Here is a 20,141-nt window from a genome sequence, read left to right as displayed (position 1 = left end):
GACCCAACAAATACACTGTACTGCAAAAAGCACTTGCTTGTCTGCCTTCACATTGCCTTCAGTGGCATCCCATTCTTAGTCCATAGGGTTTAATGCGATGTCAGCCCACCGTTTGCAGCTATAGCAGGTTCAACTCTCTGGGATGGCTTTCCCTGAGGTTTAGGAGTGTGTTTATGGAAATTTTAGGAGCATATTTGTGAGGTCAGACACTGATGATGACAGTGATGAAAGCCTGGCTTGCAGTCACAGCTCTAATTCATCCCAAAAGATGTTCTATCAGGTTGAGGTCAGGACTCTGTGCAGATCAGTCAAGTTCTTCCACACCAGACTCACTTATCCATGTCTTTATGGGCCTTGCTTTGTGCACTGGTGAGAAGGAGCCATCCCCAAACTGTTCTCACAAAGTTGGGAACATCAAATTGTCCAGTCTCTTGTTATGCTGAAGCATTAAGAATTCCTTTCACTGGAACTAAGAGGCCAACTCCTGAAAAACAACCCCATGCTATATAAATTAGCGACCTGTGTGTACTATGCGCCTCAACATCTGCTGACCCCGCTTTTACGTGGCCTACCACGTTGTGGTTGACTTGCTGTCATTACCAATTGTTTCCACTTTATTATAATACCACTAGCAGCTGACTGTGGAATATTCAGCAGTGAGGAAATTTCAGGAATGGACTTGTTGCACAGGTGGTGTCTCATAAAAGGACAACTCTGGAATTTAGTGAGCTCCTGAGAGCAACCCATTCTTTCACAAATGTTTGTAGAAGCAGCACGCTTCTGTACTTGATTTTATGCACCTGTGACCATGGAAGTGATTGAAACACCTAAATTCAGTGATTTGGATGGGTGAGTGAATACTTCTAGCAGTATAGCATATAAGGCCAATATTCATTTTACTTTTGATGCTGCCTCCACCACCTCTACACTCATACAGTATGTCAGTCGCAGAGTAGTTCACTGTAAAGCATCCAGTGTTTTCTCCTCCTTTTGCTGTAAATGGAACCATAATGAGAAGATGGAAATGCAGATTTAAGCAACTTAAAACAAAAGATGGGGTTTTTTTTATCTTCTGTATACAGTCAGTTATTTATGCAGTAATATAAAATATTAAAAATTATTAAAATTATAAATATTACAATTAAATTACAATTTTAATATAAATTATAATTATGAATATTAAAATTATTTGAAGCTTTGTCTTTCAAAAAAGAAAAAGATTTTCCATATGAAATTTGCACAAATGTTACTTTAACAGGATGTGGTCTCTTCATTTCAAGATGAGTATTTTCAGTGCATGGGCTCTGCAGAGTAGCTTTGGATGATTAAAAGGTCAAAATAATCTTCATTTACTGGGCCTTCAGTTAATCTATTGTCTAAAACAATCGGTTTTAGCACCTCTGCCTTCAGCCAACTTTCTTCTGACTGGAGGAGTTAATTGAAAAGGCCTCTGTGGTGACCAGATTGGGAATATCTGCTGTCTTTGACATCATACAGACATCCAAAATCAAGCTTCTAAAGCAGCCTCAGATAGCCTGAAAGAAGGGATTCTTTTTATTATTTGAAGATGCGCTTGAACATGTATATGCATCCACCATTGTTAAAGTATAAGTAAATATATATATGTATATATGACAGAAACTAAGGATAAATATGATGGGCCTGCTTTAAATTCTTAAGTACCTTTCTTTGGAAGTAAAAGGCAGGTGAATCTAGACTTCCACAGACTGAGCATTAATGCAGAGTTGCTTGTTATGTTGAAGCATCTTTGCACTCACTCTTCCCTTCCCACTATCTCAGGTTCCAATCCCTCAACCTGAACATTTCAGTGGATGATTTATGTAGTAGTGTTGCTCTGTGACCTCAAAATCCGCCCCATCCATACCGCACCTGTCACTGCGCCACAGCCTGCATGCTTACTGAAAAGCAAGCCATCCATGCAAAATGGCAATTTTCTACTCACCTAGAGAATAAAAAAAGGATCCAATCCATTCAGAGGCAAAACAAGGAAAATTCTATGATATATAGAGCAGGTGCGCGAGGCCTTGGCCCACTGCTAACGAGGGAGCTGAACTGCATGCACCGTTGACCACAACATCTGTCGTTTTCACTGATGCAGAGTTTGGTTTTACCTTTGCAGCACAGTTTGCACGGCAAGAGACAGGAGATGATAAAGTACATAAGATGGATACAGATGGAAGAGACCCGGCCCGATTTCAGTTGGGGGGCACAAAGTTCCCATGCTGTGCCTTGGTAGCATATGATGCATGAGAATCCACCACGAGCAGCAAAGAGTTATGCTTGTCTACCTGGGCCCAAGGTGAGGCCCGGCCTGACCCAGTTCACCATCCCAGGTGGAAACCCTAATGAGCTCATCAGGCCTAACGAAGCTTAACAAGCTTCTAATTGGCAGCGTTATGATGTCCCCGAAGGTCAGAGTGCAGGTTCCTGTGCCAAGAGCAGGAAAGGCTTTCACTTCCTGCCAAGAGCAATCACGTGACTGACTAATATCCCTTTGTGTAAACAAAGTCGGGAAAGGGCAAGAGGAACTTCTTACATAAGCAAAAAGAGTGCGGTAGCTTACAGATAAAAAGTTGTGGTGAGGTTTGAAAACAACGCTGCAGCCTCACAACTGGAAAACAAAGATGTAAAATAAATATCACCAGTATAAATCATGCTTGACAGTGTAATCTAATACAAGAGAGAATACAGACACCTATAACTGTACAGATTATAAAATAAAAATCAACAAACATATAAAAATTTGCTACCAGTAAATAACAAGCAGTTAAAAAAGTTTGATCAGATACAGAAATCTTTTTTTTCCTTTAACAATAAAAAAAAAAAAAAAAAAAAGAGCAGAGGCTGTTCAGGTGCCTGACAAATATTTCTGTGGTGAAATGCTGCCACCTACTGGTCACTATGCACAGATACAACTTAAAAAAAATCTGTCCACTGAAAGAAAGAAAAAACGAATTTCCACATTATGGCATAATTAAGATAAAAATCAAACATGCCATCTGCTATATTTAAGAATACAAAACCCCAATAAACCAGAAAATAGCCACATCACACAGTTATGAAGACAGAGTGCACGATGTACACGACGTATACATTTTAACTATTGATGTAACTACAAGGTTAGTGATAGAAACATGGAGGGGGTTTATTGCAGCAATGACAAACCACACAAATAATATCAGAAAATGTACTTTAAAAAAAAAAAAAAAAAAAAAAAAGAATAAAGAGAAAGTTGTATCTGATAAGCACATACTGCATGTTTCTGTTGGATATTATCATGCAAGTCCTATTAAGATCCATTAAATCCAGACTGGCCAGGAATAAAAGACTGGAATAGCACTAAAATCTATCCAATTTCCCCTGCAACAAAAAAGCATCTGAAACTACATAAAATTAAATTTTTTTAAGTAAAGAGATAATTTAGGAGAATGTAAATACAATGAAATGAACAGTTTAACTCCTAGATTAATTCCAGTGAATGTGAAGGATCTCAAGAAAACAGTGTCCAGCGCAACAAATATTAACCTTACACTGTATCCTAAAGTATTAGTTAAAGTATAAACTGTATAAAGGCAAAAAAAAGAAGAAGAAAAAAAACATGCCACATTATAGAATGATGAAAGCTTTATAATAGAGATAAAACTTGTTTTTAAAAAAAAAAAAAGTATAGTACACGTCCGTGGCAGACTGTTTGGTCACTCTGATGTCCCACACAATGTTGTGAGTCGATTCTGTTGGGAAAAATAAAAAGAAATGATGAGAATCAAAGCATATGCAAATATTTCACATCAAAATTTGGCTAAAGCTGCAACAAAACAGTGATGAAAAGCTGATGAAACTGCAAGTAACGCTGTCCTGCTGGAATTTTTACCTGCAGCTGCCGAATGCTCCTCATGGCGGTTTCGTCCAGCAGTGACAGATCTACTGAGTCCATCTGACTGGCCAGCAGGTGAATGCTCTGGATCAATATGTTAAGGACACTTGTGTTAGTGATTTCGTTTTTGAGAATTAGCCTTCTAATCAAGAGTTTTGTTAGACAATTAATTACTCAAAAGCCATGAAGTCATCAAATGTAACTAAACAGTCATCAACATAAACACAGTATAAAATCAACATGAAAGCAGAAGACTTGAAGGCCGATTTAATGCATCTTTAAGCTCATTTTCAATAAACCATATATAACAAAGTATTCAATGTTTTATCTTCCTGAAAATAGACATCTAAATTTCTTCAGTAAATATCGTTTCCTCTGCTGCCTTGTTAAAATCATTTCTTAAACAACTGACTGATCAATAGTACCTGAAGCTCTGAGCCTGACTAAATGTGCACTCACCTCTCCATTCCCAACGGGAACATTGATGACAATATCCTCATTTCCTGCTGCAATGGGAGAGCCGTTGACTGAAATGCTATAGACCCTCTCCTTGTGGCGGGGAACTCTCACTGCGGGGGTCTTGGGAAGCCTGAGGTGTAGTGAGTAATATGAAGCCTTCTTTGTAGGAAATGTCAACATTACAGAGTAAATAGCAGGGGCTGCCAGATTACAGCAAGTCTCCAGTCCCCACACACTTTCTAACACTCAAAGACACTAGATCCACTTACAGCTCTATGAGAGCAGAGATTTTGCTTTAACGAGAAGCCTGAGCTTTAATACAATACTTTGAGCATTTGTTTGTCTGTTTGCCCATGTTTTCACAGAATCACTATCTATTCAGCATGAACTGTAAATGAATTTGTGCTAGTAAAAATATCTCAGTACTATGTCTCAGTAATAAATCACTGAATATGGTAAATGGTAAATGGCCTGTATTTGTATAGCGCTTTTCTAGTCCCTAAGGACCCCAAAGCGCTTTACACAACCTGTCATCCACCCATTCACACACACATTCACACACTGGTGATGGCAAGCTACAATGTAGCCACAGCCACCCTGGGGCGCACTGACAGAGGCGAGGCTGCCGGACACTGGCGCCACCGGGCCCTCTGACCACCACCAGTAGGCAACGGGTGAAGTGTCTTGCCCAAGGACACAATGACCAAGACTGTCCAAGCCGGGGCTCGAACCGGCAACCTTCCGATTACAAGGCGAACTCCCAACTCTTGAGCCACGATCGCCCCAATATAAAGACATAACAATGCAGAAGTCTTCAGTGAGCTGCACTGAATAACCACATTCAGCACAGGTGTAGATGTCAACCTGTGAGGACGACTGGTGCACTGCTAATGTTATCCACACACAGCAAACTAACCTGACCAGTATGTGAGTCTAGTATCTTATGCACAATATAAATCTGACCCGTCTTCATCTGTGCTCAATTTTGAATCCTTTTTTTAACTGTTTTATAAATACGTTTTCTCCCCTCTCAATCAACTAGAACACTAATTGCCATTGACACAAACACCATCTTTAGAGTGACACAGTATAATTCTAAGGTGTACCTTGGGTCAAAGCGGGGGGTAATAAGAGGAGTGGGTCCCATCATCACAGAAGAATCCAGCAAGCTTCTGGCAGGAGTAATCAGGGGGTTCCTGTTTGATCTGAATCCAAACAATGACAATGTGTTAGCATCACATTTGTTAGCCACCAAACTTGCTTCCAAAAGTTTTTAGCACGGGAGGAAAGAAGAAGAAAAGAAAGAAAGAAAAAGAACAATACAAAAAGTAAAAGAGCTTACCGTCTGATGGTGGAGCTCTGCTTGCTGATCGACAGCGCCTTTGCCCTCTTTGTTTTAGTCGGGGGCTTTCTGGTAGTTCTCCCCTAAATTATAAACAAGCATTTAAAACACCACAAAAGAAGCAAACAGAGGATCCTGCATAACAACAGCTGTATGTAGTTGCTCTCATGTATGACTGTATGAAAAGCAGTCATTACCTTTTTTGTTGTGCTTGGGACGTTTTCATCCTCAGAGCTCAATGTAGCCCCACCTTTCATCTTTAATGCTGTGGATTGGACAAAACAAATTGCATTGGCTAAAGGGAAATGGTTTTCTTGTTTCAAGGGAAATGTATAAACTACTTTTAACTCACTTTTCTCAATTGTTTTTAGAAGAGATGTATGATCCTTAGCCACAACACTTTCCACGAGTGCAGCTTCCTCTTTTCTCTATAAAAGCAAATATAACTGAGTGTTTATGCAGAACAGAGCATCCTTGCACAAGCATGAAACTTATATATACTTAACGTATATTAAGTATAATTTGAGAAGGCTAATCAACTGACCTTTGCATTATCGAGTTCTGGTGTTTGTGGTTTCTCAGACTCTGCAGAGATGTAAATATTCTTTATTTAATGCTGTTTAAAAATGAAATTCATCCAAGATCAAATGCACAGATTTTTGAAAATGTACCATTAGCTTTTTTAAAAATAGGAAGCAGAATGCTGTAAAAGTCTCTGTGGCTCAAGAGCATTTCTTCTTTATAGATTTGGGATTTGTTAGTCAATAATCTATGTATACTTACTCCAATGCTCCAACCAGTTCATTTGTCTGACAGCCTTGGGGAGCTTAATTATTGCCATGTTGTAGCTGTTGTCAACATCTTTCAACAGCTGGTTTATCTTCTCTTTCACCTGTCCAACTCTAGTCTTCACTGCAGAAACACAAATGTTGAGTTCCGCTTCAGTTATACATTGTCACTTCAGCTTAAGTTATACAGTGTCAGGGTGGGGTGGATGGATGTTAGCATCAGTGGTGATTTGTAGCAGTAGGTTAGCAGCAAGAGTGAAGGCAAGATTTCCATTGGTAGTGACCAGAAAGGACAGATTAGAAATTAGTACATGTGAAGGATGGTTGAAGTTGAGTGGTTTGGAGACAAAGTTAGAGAGGCAGGGCTCAGATGTCATAAACATGTGCAAAGGGGGGACAGTGGAAATACTGGACAAATTATGTTGAATATTGAGCTCCAAAGCTGGAGGAAAAGTAGAAAAGGTTCATGGATGCAGTGAAGGAGGACGCTCCGAGGGTTGGTAAGACAGAGGAGGATGCTAAGGATATAGTGAGCTGGAAGAAAATGTTCTCCTGTGGCGACTCCTAAAGTGAGCAACCGAAAAAAGAACAGGGAGTATTTCTGTAGCATTTCTATGGTGAGTTAAAAAAAATAGTAATAATAATCACCCTCGCTGTCAAAATCCTCCATAAAAGCTTCCAGTTTTGCCGTCTTGGGGTTATTCTTGCGTTTGGTGGTCCTTTTCCTGGGAGCCATTTCTGACGGACACGGAGTATATTAGTAATTACAATATACCCTAGTACAGTACAGTGTAGTGCAGTATAGTGTGGTATATTAACACCCCATAGACACCATGAAATGTTAACATTGTGGCCTTAATCGGGAACAAAAGAATGCAAAAACAAAAAATCAGCCTACATGCGGCTAACTGTTGGTGAAGCTAACGTTAGCAAGTAGCTTTAGCTGAGTTAACGCTTATTTTCTGACCTTATTTTCGACAGCTGTGTTTACATCTACCAATATGTGTTATGGTCTTTTAAATAACTGTCCCGAGATGTATTTACATAAATTTTTAAAGTATATATCATTACCTAAATGTGTTTTTCCTGTTCGTCCTCGAGACTCGCCTTCCTTCCTTCACAAAGCCGTTTTCAAATCTTCGCGCGGGGAGGGGCCAACACACCAGATCAGCCAATTAGGACGCGTATGTGCCATGCGTCGCAACCACTTTGTTTTCAGCCTATCGTAGCGCCAAACGTCAGTGTTTACATCAAGAGAACGGAAGTGGTTCAGGCAACATGGTAGAAATGTGATGTTCTGTAGCTGCGGGAAGAATCATTTAAAAGTCATTTTTCATAAAGTCGCCTTCATGGAAAATAAGACATAAAGCTGACTTAATGTATTTCGTGTTTTTCCCTTTGAACACCTAAGTACTGAAATCGTTTGCTGAAATGTCCACGCTTGCGGTAGCTACGCTTCATCAGGCTCTGAGGAAAAGCTTCGCGACACTTGAAAGCAACCAAAAAGTATGGAAGAGTGTTTTAGCCGAGTGCAGCCCTCTGATGGTGTCTCTCGGGAATTTGGCGGAGCAGTCGAGAGCACTGTCCAACGTGCAGATCTCCAACACACCGCTCAGAGGTTTTCCTGATCTGGAGGAGAGACTCCGCTTTAAGCTCCTTGAAGCAACGGATATAGTGCTGGGAAAACTCAACGAGAAGATGTGAGTAAATCGGCTATTATATCTGATGAGGATGCTGCGTTATTGGTATTCACATCCAACTATGTATGTTTGATCGGACAGGAGTACAGCTACATCCTTTTTAGTAATAAAGATCAGTTAATTTTTTTAGTAAGTAAATGGATCTTTGGAGAAGAACCTTATTAGTACCAGTTTGCAGAAGCTGCTCAGAGTATGCTTAAAGCATATATTATACTATAATTTTTATCTCACCCTCCCTTCTTTCCTTTCCTCTTTCTTTCAGGTCTTCCCTCCAGTCTGCGAGGGATGCTATCAGTAACCAGGTTGCTTCAATCCTTCATCTGTACGAGCAGAACGCACACAGTTTAGATCTGCTTGCAGTAACTGAGGGATCAACCACCACCCCGTCGGTTGCTGACATGCTCGAGTGGCTTCAGGATGCTGAGCGTCACTATCGGCAACAGTATCCTTTTCTCTCTTCAGTTTTGGATGTTTATGTTATATACTGGTATTTTTTTCCCCTCAACTCTTGTGTTCAGATTCCTGAGGAGGAAAACTCTGCTTCAAACACTGAGAGCAGATGACCTCTCTCTTCTGGAATCTGCTCCCCAAAGGTGGAACTCATTGGAGTCTCCCAGTGCTGAGGACCACATCACAGGTAAAATGTATATGACTAGTATGTCTGTGAAGGTTCTCAGTTATCCACTTCATTGTAGTCTAAGTAGCTTGGAAAGAAAAGCGTCTGGACTTCTTTAAGTTGCTTTGCCCCTCTTTGGGGGGATACTCCCACTGGGTTTAAATCTGGGACTCTCCACCATTTGACCCTTAGAACTGAAGAAGCTTCTCGGATGAGAGGTGAAACGTCTTCAAGCAACTTAACTTTTCTTTCTAAGCTCCTTAGATTATATGACCTGTACTTCACTATACCATTCAGTTCACATCTGTAATTAATGCTGTATAATGGACTAGTTCTTTCAACATAGAAAGAAGCTGAAGATGTTTATAAATGTACTTAAATCCAGAACAACACAAGTACTGACAGACTGTCGTCTAGCATATATCTAAAGTCATGTAAAGATTTGAAAACAATAGATTAGAAAACAACTGTAAAAACATAATTCGGGAAATATTATATCACGGCTTTAAACTTAAACTTTTTTCCCGTTACACTACAGGGCGTCTTTAAATATTCTTTTTCTGTCACGTATAATCAATCATAAAGGGACCTACCTTTATGGCCAGTATTCATAACACTTTTAAAATTCAGCTCAAGTAGCAAAATTTAACTTGATATAATTTCACTTTTAATAATTGAGTACACATTGGCCAGAGACCAGTGCTCTGATGGATCTAGAAGTGACTGTTATTTATTAAACGAATTATCTTTCTCTCTTTTCTTTTCAGATACACTTTGCAAAGTGTCTTTCTTTGTGGAGTCGCAGTGAAGATTGTTAAGGACTTACCTAATCGTGAATATAACTGCATTTTAATGAAGACAATGAGAAGAAAGAGATCCACAAGAATGACTGAATCTAGCTCCACATTGACTTGAACTGATGCACACAAACGTCGCTTGGAGGACAATGGTGCAGTGAAAGCTCCTGGTTCAAACCTCCTGGTTAACTGTTGGTTTTTGTGTGGAGCTTGCATGTTATTCCTGAGCCTGCAGGGGTTCCATTGGCTTCTTCCCACAGTCCAAAAACACAAACTTGTATGTAAATTGGATGCCTGGATGTGAAAGTATAAATAGTTCTGTCTTCCCTGATGAACTGTTAAGCCCAGATAGGATCAGCAATTAAAAATGGATGAGTGGACTTAAACTGCTTCTAGATCTATTTTGAAGGGAAACCAGGGTGGCCTAAAAACTACAAATAAGTATTTACAAATAATGGGGCCAATGTAAAATATTGATTTATCTTGAATTCAGTTTGGATGGATTGAAATGTTTAATCCAGTACGTATGAGAATTTTGAGCACAAGTGAAATTAAATGTATTGATTGAACAGAAATTCTTGGTGTGTGTGTGTGCTGTTTTATTAGCTACAAAACTAGCAGTGTAAAAGAGACTCAAGAGCAGAATAATATCAAGTATAACAAAATGTACAGTGGGGCAAAAAAGTATTTAGTCAGCCACCGATTGTGCAAGTTCCCCCACTTAAAATGATGACAGAGGTCAGTAATTTGCACCAGAGGTACACTTCAACTGTGAGAGACAGAATGTGAAAAAAAATCCATGAATTCACATGGTAGGATTTGTAAAGAATTTATTCGTAAATTAGGGTGGAAAATAAGTATTTGGTCACCACAAACAAGGAAAATCTCTGGCTCTCACAGACCTGTAATGTCTTCTGTAAGAAGCTTTTCTGTCCCCCACTCGTTACCTGTATGAATGGCACCTGTTTGAACTCATCATCTGTATAAAAGACACCTGTCCACAGCCTCAAACAGTCAGACTCCAAACTCCGCCATGGCCAAGACCAAAGAGCTGTCGAAGGACACCAGGAAAAGTATTGTAGACCTGCACCAGACTGGGAAGAGTGAATCTACAATAGGCAAGCAGCTTGGTGTGAAAAAATCAACTGGGAGCAATCATCAGAAAATGGAAGACATACAAGACCACTGATAATCTCCCTCGATCTGGGGCTCCACGCAAGATCTCATCCCGTGGGGTCAAATCTAACTAAATTAAACCATATCCCACTTTTAAAGAAGGTAGAAGATGATCTGGCTAGATGGAAATGTCTACCCATATCACTCATGGGAAGGGTTGCCGCTATAAAAATGATGGTCTTACCAAAAATAAATTATTTATTCTCAATGATCCCAACTAAACCGCCACAAGATTGGTTCAGATCTCTAGATTCATGTATGTCCAAATTCCTTTGGAAAAATAAACCCCCACGTATAAGCTTAAAAACACTACAAAAGACCAAGGATAAAGGAGGACTAGAACTGCCTAACTTTCAGCACTACTTCTTAGCCAACAGGCTTCAGTTTATCTCAGGATGGCTAAAACATACCCTCTTAGATTAACCTTGGCTAGATGTAGAACAAGCACTTTGCAATAATCTAGAGATCTCAGACCTACCATTTATCAGCTCAAACATCCAACGACATGAATGCTTTAAAAGCATCAACATCAGCTCTTCTCTGACAGCATGGTGGGAGTTTCTAAAATTGATGGCGTCTTCATTAATCCCATGCAAACGTACACCTATCTGGAACAACCCTGACATATTACAAAACAATAATATGATAAACTTTTCAGATTGGAGTGGTAAAGGAATCAAATATTTAGAACATATACTAGAAGGAACAGAATTTATCTCATTTGACGGACTAGTTACACAATATGGAATCAACAAGAAAAGATTTTTAGAATATCAACAAATTAAATCCATAGTAAAAAAGAAATTTAAACCAGGTCAAGTTGAACTACAAACCCCACCAAGTGTGTTTCAATTTCTTACTCTTAAAACCCCCAAATTACTATCCAAAATATACAGAATGCTTTCTAAAACAGATGAATCAATATCACTTCCTATTGCAAAATGGGAAGCGGATTTATCAGTTAACTTAGACCTAAACTTCTGGTCTCAGATTTGCTTAAAAACCTTTCATCTAATTAGAAATCCCAGTCTTCAATTAATTCAATACAAAATATTACATAGAGTGCACTATACAGGTCATCGGATGTTCAAGATGGGCTTTACGTCTACCAACAACTGCTCACACTGCCAAACCAATTCACCGGACAATTATATCCACGCTCTTTGGTTCTGTCCACCAGTTCAGAAGTTTTGGCGCGAGATATGTGAAGACTTATCGAAGTGTCTGAAATGTAACATTCCAACTTCCCCCTTAGTGTGTTTGTTGGGCAGCTTAGATAATGTCACTTCAGAAAAGAATATAGCCCATATGGTTTTCACTGCCCTATGCATAGCCAAGAAAACAGTCCTCATGAACTGGAAAAATAAAAATAATCTTAATTCTAACCAATATAGAAATTATCTATTAGATTACATTAGTCTTGATACAGCCTCTGCCACCACATCAGATCAATTGCTCTGGGCTCCTTTGATCAGCTCCATCACCTAGTGGGGGTGGGGGGTCATAGTTTGGTCCCGCCTTCACTGTTGTGATTGGTGTGGGGGTAGGGACAGGCTTAGGGCGTCGGGGGGTTCCCCGGAGGCATCTTCCTTGGGGGGCTCAACCCGGGGTAGCGGTCATGTCCGGTTAGGGGCTCTGTTGGCTCTCAGGTGACTGTTTCCTCGCGGCTGCGTGCAGCGGGGCTAGGGGAGGGTCTGTGCTGACGGACGTGGGTTACTGACCTGGTAGCCTGGCTGCCCCTGGGTGGGTCCGGGATGGGCGTGAGGTTCTGGGGGCGCTCCGTCTCTGGGCTGGGGCCCGGGCCGGGCCTCGGGGGCTTGGGTCCTGGTTGGTGTGTTGCCGGGGTTGTGGGCGGGTGGGTGCATGGGGGCCCACCCCTGGAGCAGGGTGCCGCTGGTGCATCGAGCCACCTGGGGGGCTCTTCAACTGGTGGGGGAGATTGTCACATCTTGCAGGAGCTTTCCTCTCCTCGGGAGCTCTCTCTGCAGGAGGGGGAGATACAGGAGAGGTGGAGGAAGATCTCAGCCTGGGTGTTTACTGTCTTATGTAGTCTGGAAGATGAGTGGATGGTGGGGTGGGTGCAGTTTTCTCTGTGGTGGGGTTGGGTGGACTGTCCCGGGCTCTGTGGGGCCGGGCGGCGCTGCTGCACTGGGCCCCGGTCTGGATGGACCTGGGCCCCCTTTCCCTGGCGGGTCGCGGAGTATGGGGGTGCCTACTGGGGTCAGCGGGGGAGCTGGCCCCAGGGAGGGGTCACTTGCCCCTCCCTTCCTTCCCTCCCCATCTCCAGCTGCCTCCCTCTTCCCGCTCCACCACAACCACCCACACATGCAGGACCTTGGAGTAGGGGTATGTCACCAGGGTGCAGAGGAGGCTACCCCCCCCCCCCCCCCCCCCCCCCCGTCCCCTTCTGGCTGCCTCTGCCTCAATTTTATCCCACAACTTAGACATTCACATTACTCACACTCTCATTACACATACATATAGGATCTTGGGGGTGGGCACGATACACGGAATCCAAAGTACCATCAGGGTGTACACCCCACCCCTGGCGTCGTTGCCCACCTCTCAAGGTTAAATACACGTAGACATTGAGGGCTAGCAGGAGGGACCATGCGCTTACCTGCTGCTCTCTGGCAGGTAGCTCCATGCCCTCCTGGGTTTTAAATGCACCTTAGAACACACATGCATCAACACTACAATGAGCGGGTGGAGGGAGGTTTGGAGTCTTCTCTCACCCCCGTTCTCTGCGACCTGCTGGAGCAGGGGGGCTAGGAGGAGGAGTTGGCCGTCCGACTGCGGTCTGGAGTGTGGGGCCTCCCTGCTGCTGCGGAGTCGGGGTGGTCTGCCTCCCCCCACCGCAGGGAAAAGGGTAACACCACCTGGGTCTGGGTGCAGTTCCCCCTCCAGGGGTAAGGGTACCTAGACCCGGTTTGTAGAGTACGCTTGGGGAGTGTGATCGTGTGTACAGCGTCTCTTTATGTCTGTCTCCACGTTGGTTGAGTGTGGAGTAAGTGCATATGAGAGCATGAGGGTGGGAATGGATGTTTGTATCTGTGTGTGCCTGTATTTCTGTGTCTATATGTCAGGTTGGGTGTCAGGCGCCACCTCTCTGGGGACATCTCAGGCCCTCCAAGGTTTGGAGGCCTATCTCCCCCTACCACCACTTCCCCTGCCAGTGGCGGACTCCCTCAGGTGTCGGTGCGTTGGTGGTTCTTTGTGTCCGGGGATGGGCGTCCAGGTACACACCGGCTCACTCCTTGGCGGCCGCTTATCGGGGCCTGGAGCCTGGGGCTCGCTCGGGCCACTTCAGAGGTGGGGTGCCCCCGGCCTCTCGGCCTGGGGCTCGGTCACTCAGGCACGGCTGGCTGCCGGCGGAGCTCACGGGCGCGTCACTGCAACTCCCCCTGGCTTCTGCTCCGCGGCTGCTGAGTGAGCCCTCATCTGGGACTCTCCTCAGCTCTTTCTGGGACAGTGGCGCGGCTGCCCCTCTGTTGGTCTTCCTTGGTCTCTTGTGTTCTGGGGGCCTCTGGATGTCTGGAGTTTTGATCTCCTCCATACCTGCTTCATGCCCTGGAGGACGGGGCTGTGGCCCCCCCACACCCTCTAGCAGATCATTACATGAAGGAACCTTTTAAAAAAACAAGCACGTCCATGCTCACAGGTGTACACACGGGTGATCACACCCACAAACTACACCCTTTTTGGCTCCTACCTCAAAGCACACTGTGTTCTGTTGATCTTATGTGCTGCACAATAAAGTTTAATATTTAGTATTTACTGTCATATTCCCATATATCATTGTGATGCTGTTTATTCTATTACTCTTGTTCTCTTCTGCTTGTTTTCTTTTTTCTTTCTCAGCAGGTGATCCAGGTGATTGATATATGCATTTTTTTTCTTTTTTTTTCTGCTCATTCTGTTGGTTTTTGTCTTTTGCCCTTCTCCCCCGTCCCTCTTCTCAGCTGTTTCTCTTTCCCTCTTTCTTTCTCCCCTTCTTTCCCCCAGTGAAGTCTGTCCCGTATTCAGTAAGTGAAAATAAAATAAACAATAAAAGGTGAATCAAATGGACCATTATGGCAAGGCTGGGATGGTCAATTTGGTAAAGTAAATCCATTGGGCATCTTTCTTTGCCTTTAGACAACAATTCTGATGGCAAAAGAGCCAAACAGGACAGGCAAAAAAAAAAAAAGAAAAAAAAAGAGAGAAGTAAAAAAGCGCAGACAGCATAGGATCAGTGAAACCATTGTATTGTTACACATATATAAGTTCACAGAAAGCTTTATTTATTGTAGAACATAGCTTGTGTACTGCTAAGTTAAAATGGGAGAAGTGTATCATTTATCAAACCTTTTTAACAAGACTGTTTTAGGGATTTATAATCAAGTATATGTGTTGTTCTTATTAGGATTTCGCCTACTTCGGTATCAGTTTAAATGTATTACTAAGACATACACAGAAAGAGAGAAAAAAAAGAGAAGAAAAGAAAGAAAAAGGAAAAAAGAAAAAAGAAAAAGAAAAGAAAAAAATGTACAGGTATGTATTTTCTGCATCACCAAATTAATACATGTACATTTCCATGAGTATATAACACTTAATTTAGTGGTTTTAGTGAGGTACGGCTTAACAACTTACACGTATTAAAAAGTATTCTCCTAGAAACTTAAAACGTAGTCTAATTTAAAGCTGAGCAAAAACATGATACTTTCTTTTACTTCATTACTGTACTTAAGTAGAACTTTGAGGCATCTGTACTTTTCTTACAACTTTTTACTTTTACTCACTACATTTTTAAACATATATTTTTGAATTTGGATTAACGGATCTGACGGGAGTTATTATTTCACAGTATTTCATCATCTAGCTAGCCCTACAGAAAACAAGCAGGTAATTTTAAATTAAGAGTTTCTATCAGCTCAGCTCAGCTCACTCAACCGTTTGTGTCTCCAGTTTGTGGCACAGTGTGTTGCTAGCTAAAGGTCCAGCTACTGTATTTGATGGAGAGAAAAGAAAGAAAGCTAATTTCGCTCAGAGATGGATAAAGGTAAGAAAGACGACACGAGAGGAAGAAAAGAGGTTAGAGTTAAAGGTAAGGAATGCTCAGTGGGGTCTGCTACACTGGAAATGTAAAGCTTGCATGTAAGTCCTCGTGTTTTTAAATCAGATATTGGGTCTGTACATGCGGCATTGTGTGTTTTTCGTATTGTGAAACATGCTGCAAAACAAAACGGAGGTAGACTGTGTTATTTAAGGCTCAGTCAGCTTTGCATAAGAATAGCTGGTAGAAATATTCCTCAAGGAGCTTTTTTTACCTTTTTACTTTAAATACATTTCAGAGCTGGTACTTTTTCACTTTTAGAAGTTTAATTGGTGCTTCAACTTTTACAGGAGTTTTTTTTTTTCAACACTAGTAGGTGTACTTCTACTTAAATACAGAATGTCTGTACTTTTTTTGGGTTTGTCATATGCATGTCGACAGAGTGACCCTAAATAGAACAAAAGTCCAGCACACACAAAGAAAAGCAACTACTTCAAAATACTTTAAGCACACTTTGCCAGATTTTTTTTTTTTAATTTCACAATTTTCTGACTTAAGTAATCACTGCAATCTTCAAAACACAAGCCATCATTAAAGCCATCATCAAGTCATACTGTTACAGCAAAGACTAAAGGCTTTCTTCAGGCACTGCTATGACTCAGAGAACAGAAAACATCAAATCTCAACGTACTGAAGACAAACATGACAAAGAGATATACAAAATACGTATTCATAAATATATGTTTGAATTTATACCTTAAAATTCATGATCTTTGTACCATTTTTAAGAGTATCAGCTCTTCTGTCCTTCTTCCTTTCCTACACATACTCCTTCAGTGGTAAATTATTAGAAGTGATAGGCTTTGGGAAATCTGGTGCTGTAGCAGGTGAATTTGCAAAACTCCGCCCTATGTAGCCCCTCCGGTACCTGCCTCCCCTCTCCATGAGCGGGCAGGTGCTGCTCAACACAGCTCCGCTGATCATGAGAATAACCGCAGCCGCCCAGCCCAAATAAATAGCCTGGCCCAGCTCTCTTTTGTACATCACAGGCACGTTGGGGTTGTAGAAATCCTGGATGACTGTATTGGCAGTCCAGGAAACTGGAATTAATACGCACAGGCCTGTCAAAATGAAGAGAACTCCACCTGAGAGCGCTATACCCGCCTTGGCCTGGCGATCGTCCCCGGCACAAGTGGTGCACTTCATGCCGCAGCAGGACACGGTGCAGGAGAGCCAGCCCATGAAGATGGCCAGACACATAAGAGCACGGGCTGCCTGGATGTCGGGAGGCAAAGCCAGCATGGAGTCATAAGTCTTACACTGCATGTGACCCGTGGTCTGGTAGATGCAGTTCATCCAGATCCCTTCCCACTTGATCTCTGAGGTCAGGATGTTGCTGCCTATGAAGGCTGAGACCTTCCACTGAGGCAAGGCTGTGACAGCGATCGCCATGATCCAGCCGGTCACCGCACAGGTGAAGCTGATCAGCTGCATCCCGGTGTTCACCATGATGAAAAAACTGGATGTGAAGCTATTTCTTAATGTTTAATTTGTTCTCTGTCTTTAGCTTCTTTGACAAGATCTTTTCCTTATTATCAGTCTTCCAAGTTGTTTTTTATTTAAGTGTTCTTCTCTTTTCCTTTTGTTGTTTGGCCAAGCGTCTTATGGTCTTTGCCCTAATGTCACTTTGTCAAAGTCATGTTCTTCTCTTTTTCTTTTCCTTCTCAACATCTGCTCACAGTTTCCACTTCCACGCGTCTCAGTGCGCTGCGTTATCCAGAAGTAATCGCTTGCTTTCCCTCAACAGACACCCAGCTTTTCAGGGGATCAGAGGCTCGCGCACTTTCTCCTCCTTTTCAAGTTTGAGTCGGTGCATTATTGAGTAGCCAATACCTGTGCAGCCACCTGTGGCAGCCTGCAGATGTGGGATCAATCAGGCTTTATAATGCAGGACCGGTGGAAGAGAGATCTCTGCCAGGAGTTTTTCTTTTCTTTTCAGTGGAAGTGCTTCTTTTTTCCTTGAACTCAGGACTCCTGAGCTGCTGTTTACTTCAGTGTCACTCTTGGTTTTGGTGTAGCCTTACCTAGATGGATCAGACTGATATAACCTGATACCTGGATCCGAGGCTACTGATGATGCTATGAGTGTATCCTTTCACAGGAGGTTGAATATAGTGACTCTCAATTACACAGAATAAAACAGCGTAGCTTTTTACCTCCTGGTCATCGAAAGCCAGTTTCTACTCCTTATGCTTCCAGAAGGATGGACAAAATATGAACCGTGATCAACCTAAAGAGGGTACTCCAGCCTCCTTTTTCCTCCAAAGAATCCCAAATCCACATTAAGCCTCAAAGCAACGGGTTTTTGTAGTCTTCGTCCTCTGAAAGAACAGCTTTCCTGTAGAAAACAACCTGCAGAATTTATCTTCAGACACCGCTGCTGTTGCCAGCTGAAGTGTCTCTTAGCTGACAATATATGGCGCTGGGGTCCAAGCCTTGATGAGGCCACTTCAGGCTTCAGCTGCTGCACAGCTTCACCCTCCCTCAGCCACTTCCTTTAGTAGCAGTGCAGCCCAGATGGGTCAGTCCAGATCTAACAAGGGTATAAATAAGAAATCAGGCCTGCAAAGTCAGACTTCTGGGTAAGTAGAGCATAAGATCCCTCCCCCTTACCTTCATCCCCTCTGATATCCAACCTGTGGAAAGCACCACTGAACCCCACAAAAAAAAAAAAAAAAAAAACACAATAAAACAGGCGAGTGGGAGGGAGAGGGCGAAAGAGGGTGAGACAACAAAAGGGAGGGAGGCATGGGCAAACTCAGGATGGAGCGGTGTCTGTAGGTGGATCAGCTAACACAAAGACAACATGGAGTGGGCTCCTACAATGGGGATTACAAACTCTATTGCTCCATACCACACGTAATCACGTGAATTTTAAAGAAGACAACACAAAAATAGCTTTCACTTGCCTCTTTTTGTCTGCAGCGAAAGGGCGAAGCAGCTTTTCATGGTTTTATTTTTTTGACTGTGGATAAAATGTTGTGAGGCTACACAAAAAATAAATAAATAAATAAATAAATAAATAAATAAATAAATAAATAAATAAATAAGAGATCACAATTTGTTTGGGGTTTATTTTCAAATTCACTTAACTGCAATTTCTTACTAAACACTTTCATGTTTTTCAGTTAGACACAGACTACTGAAACATTAACAAGCTGAAATACCAACTGCAGTTATTATGGTGAATTGTTTGGCACATAAATAGCTGGGGGCAGTGTAACAGAAGGATCTGACAGCAGGTCTTTGTTTTCATTTCAACATATTTTCCACCCAAGAAAGAATCCTTATTCCCTCTGCATTTGGCCTTAGTGGTGTGTTGTGCTGATGAATTAAATATCGTGGCATCAAGATCTGTGGTTCAGGTTTCCTTTCTTCTGTAGCCTCCGCTCGCCTTGGTAACAGTGGTCATGACAACCAGCCGGGACACAGGAAATGCAGCGGAGACAGATGATACACAAAGGGGGGGCAGAGGAAGGTGGCACATACCGCTAATGGCGAGTCACAGTGAACAGATAAACAGACAGATGTGTGTGTTTGAGTTTTCCTTTAAGGGAGTAGGCGGCAGTGAAATTACTCTAAACTTAAATCTTAAATACACATGGGAAAGACAAATACTTTAGAGCTTAAATTTTGAAAATATGGTTTAATGGTGGAATGCTTCAAGTCCTAGCTTGGGACTTTATAAGCAACCAATTCACTATCCCAGGTTGATTGCTTGCGTTACAGGTTGCATTTGCTGACTGCTGACCTCTTTACCTGAGGTGCACAAATATAACAGGCAGCCACCTGGTTATTTGACCAGTTCCTTCTTAGTAAATGTTGTGTTGTTGTTTTTTCAGTATATAGTAATGCATCTTAAAAAAAAAATCTGAATATCATGAAAAAGTTGAATTCTTTCAACAATTTTCTTCAAAAAGGGAAACACTGATATAGTCTTTATTCATTGCATGCCTTTTAAGCCTGCTAAGGTGTTGTTGAAGGTTGATTTGATAGCTGCCATAACTTGAGACTTATAATAGTTGTCACTGTGGGCAGTGCTAGGTCCTGCTGGAAAAGGAAATCAGCATTCCCATAAAGCTTGACAACAGGTGGAAGCATAAAGTGCTATAAAATCTCCTGGTAGACAACTGCATTGACTTTTTGATAAAACACAGTGGACCAATCAACCATCAAAACCCACCAGCACTTGATACACAGACCACACTCTCCACTTTTCCTCCAGAAAAGCGTGGGCGATCGTGGCTCAAGAGTTGGCAGTTTGTCTTGTAAT

General features: G+C 42.1%; 3 protein-coding genes across 3 annotated transcripts; 1 reads left to right on the top strand and 2 right to left on the bottom strand.

Annotated features, from left to right (window-relative positions):
* Positions 1-1,653: 1,653 nt before the first annotated feature.
* Positions 1,654-7,665, bottom strand: cdca8 (cell division cycle associated 8). The gene is made up of 11 exons (XM_004548929.5): positions 7,556-7,665; positions 7,133-7,222; positions 6,480-6,608; positions 6,241-6,281; positions 6,049-6,124; positions 5,894-5,961; positions 5,697-5,779; positions 5,461-5,559; positions 4,355-4,484; positions 3,893-3,979; positions 1,654-3,752 (listed from the first exon to the last, which is right to left on the bottom strand). The coding sequence occupies exons 2-11, from the start codon at positions 7,218-7,220 to the stop codon at positions 3,717-3,719; spliced, it is 837 nt and encodes a 278-aa protein (XP_004548986.1). The 5' UTR covers positions 7,221-7,222; positions 7,556-7,665; the 3' UTR covers positions 1,654-3,716.
* Positions 7,666-7,747: 82 nt separating this feature from the next.
* On the top strand, positions 7,748-10,172 carry airim (AFG2 interacting ribosome maturation factor). The gene is made up of 4 exons (XM_004548928.4): positions 7,748-8,184; positions 8,447-8,626; positions 8,703-8,821; positions 9,568-10,172. Exons 1-4 carry the CDS (start codon positions 7,916-7,918, stop codon positions 9,606-9,608), a joined length of 609 nt encoding a protein of 202 aa, XP_004548985.1. The 5' UTR covers positions 7,748-7,915; the 3' UTR covers positions 9,609-10,172.
* Positions 10,173-16,627: 6,455 nt separating this feature from the next.
* On the bottom strand, positions 16,628-17,317 carry cldn35 (claudin 35). The gene has a single exon (XM_004548927.2). The coding sequence runs from the start codon at positions 17,315-17,317 to the stop codon at positions 16,628-16,630; it is 690 nt and encodes a 229-aa protein (XP_004548984.1).
* Positions 17,318-20,141: the final 2,824 nt, after the last annotated feature.

Source organism: Maylandia zebra, linkage group LG22 (genome assembly GCF_041146795.1).
Source record: "Maylandia zebra isolate NMK-2024a linkage group LG22, Mzebra_GT3a, whole genome shotgun sequence".
In the NCBI taxonomy this organism is placed as follows: Eukaryota; Metazoa; Chordata; class Actinopteri; order Cichliformes; family Cichlidae; genus Maylandia; species Maylandia zebra.
Note: the sequence above shows the minus strand (reverse complement) of the source record. Positions and strands in the feature narration are given on the sequence as shown.

Bases quoted from the DNA above. Each gene is read 5' to 3' on its own strand.
- cdca8 (XM_004548929.5), bottom strand. From the start codon at position 7,220: ATGGCTCCCAGGAAAAGGACCACCAAACGCAAGAATAACCCCAAGACG. The intron at 3,980-4,354 runs GTGAGTGCACAT...ATATTGATCCAG, and splicing joins TTCCCGTTGGGAATGGAGAG to AGCATTCACCTGCTGGCCAG. The intron at 3,753-3,892 runs GTAAAAATTCCA...TTTTCCCAACAG, and splicing joins GGAGCATTCGGCAGCTGCAG to AATCGACTCACAACATTGTG.
- airim (XM_004548928.4), top strand. From the start codon at position 7,916: ATGTCCACGCTTGCGGTAGCTACGCTTCATCAGGCTCTGAGGAAAAGC. The intron at 8,185-8,446 runs GTGAGTAAATCG...TCTTTCTTTCAG, and splicing joins GGAAAACTCAACGAGAAGAT to GTCTTCCCTCCAGTCTGCGA. The intron at 8,627-8,702 runs GTATCCTTTTCT...TCTTGTGTTCAG, and splicing joins GAGCGTCACTATCGGCAACA to ATTCCTGAGGAGGAAAACTC.
- cldn35 (XM_004548927.2), bottom strand. From the start codon at position 17,317: ATGGTGAACACCGGGATGCAGCTGATCAGCTTCACCTGTGCGGTGACC.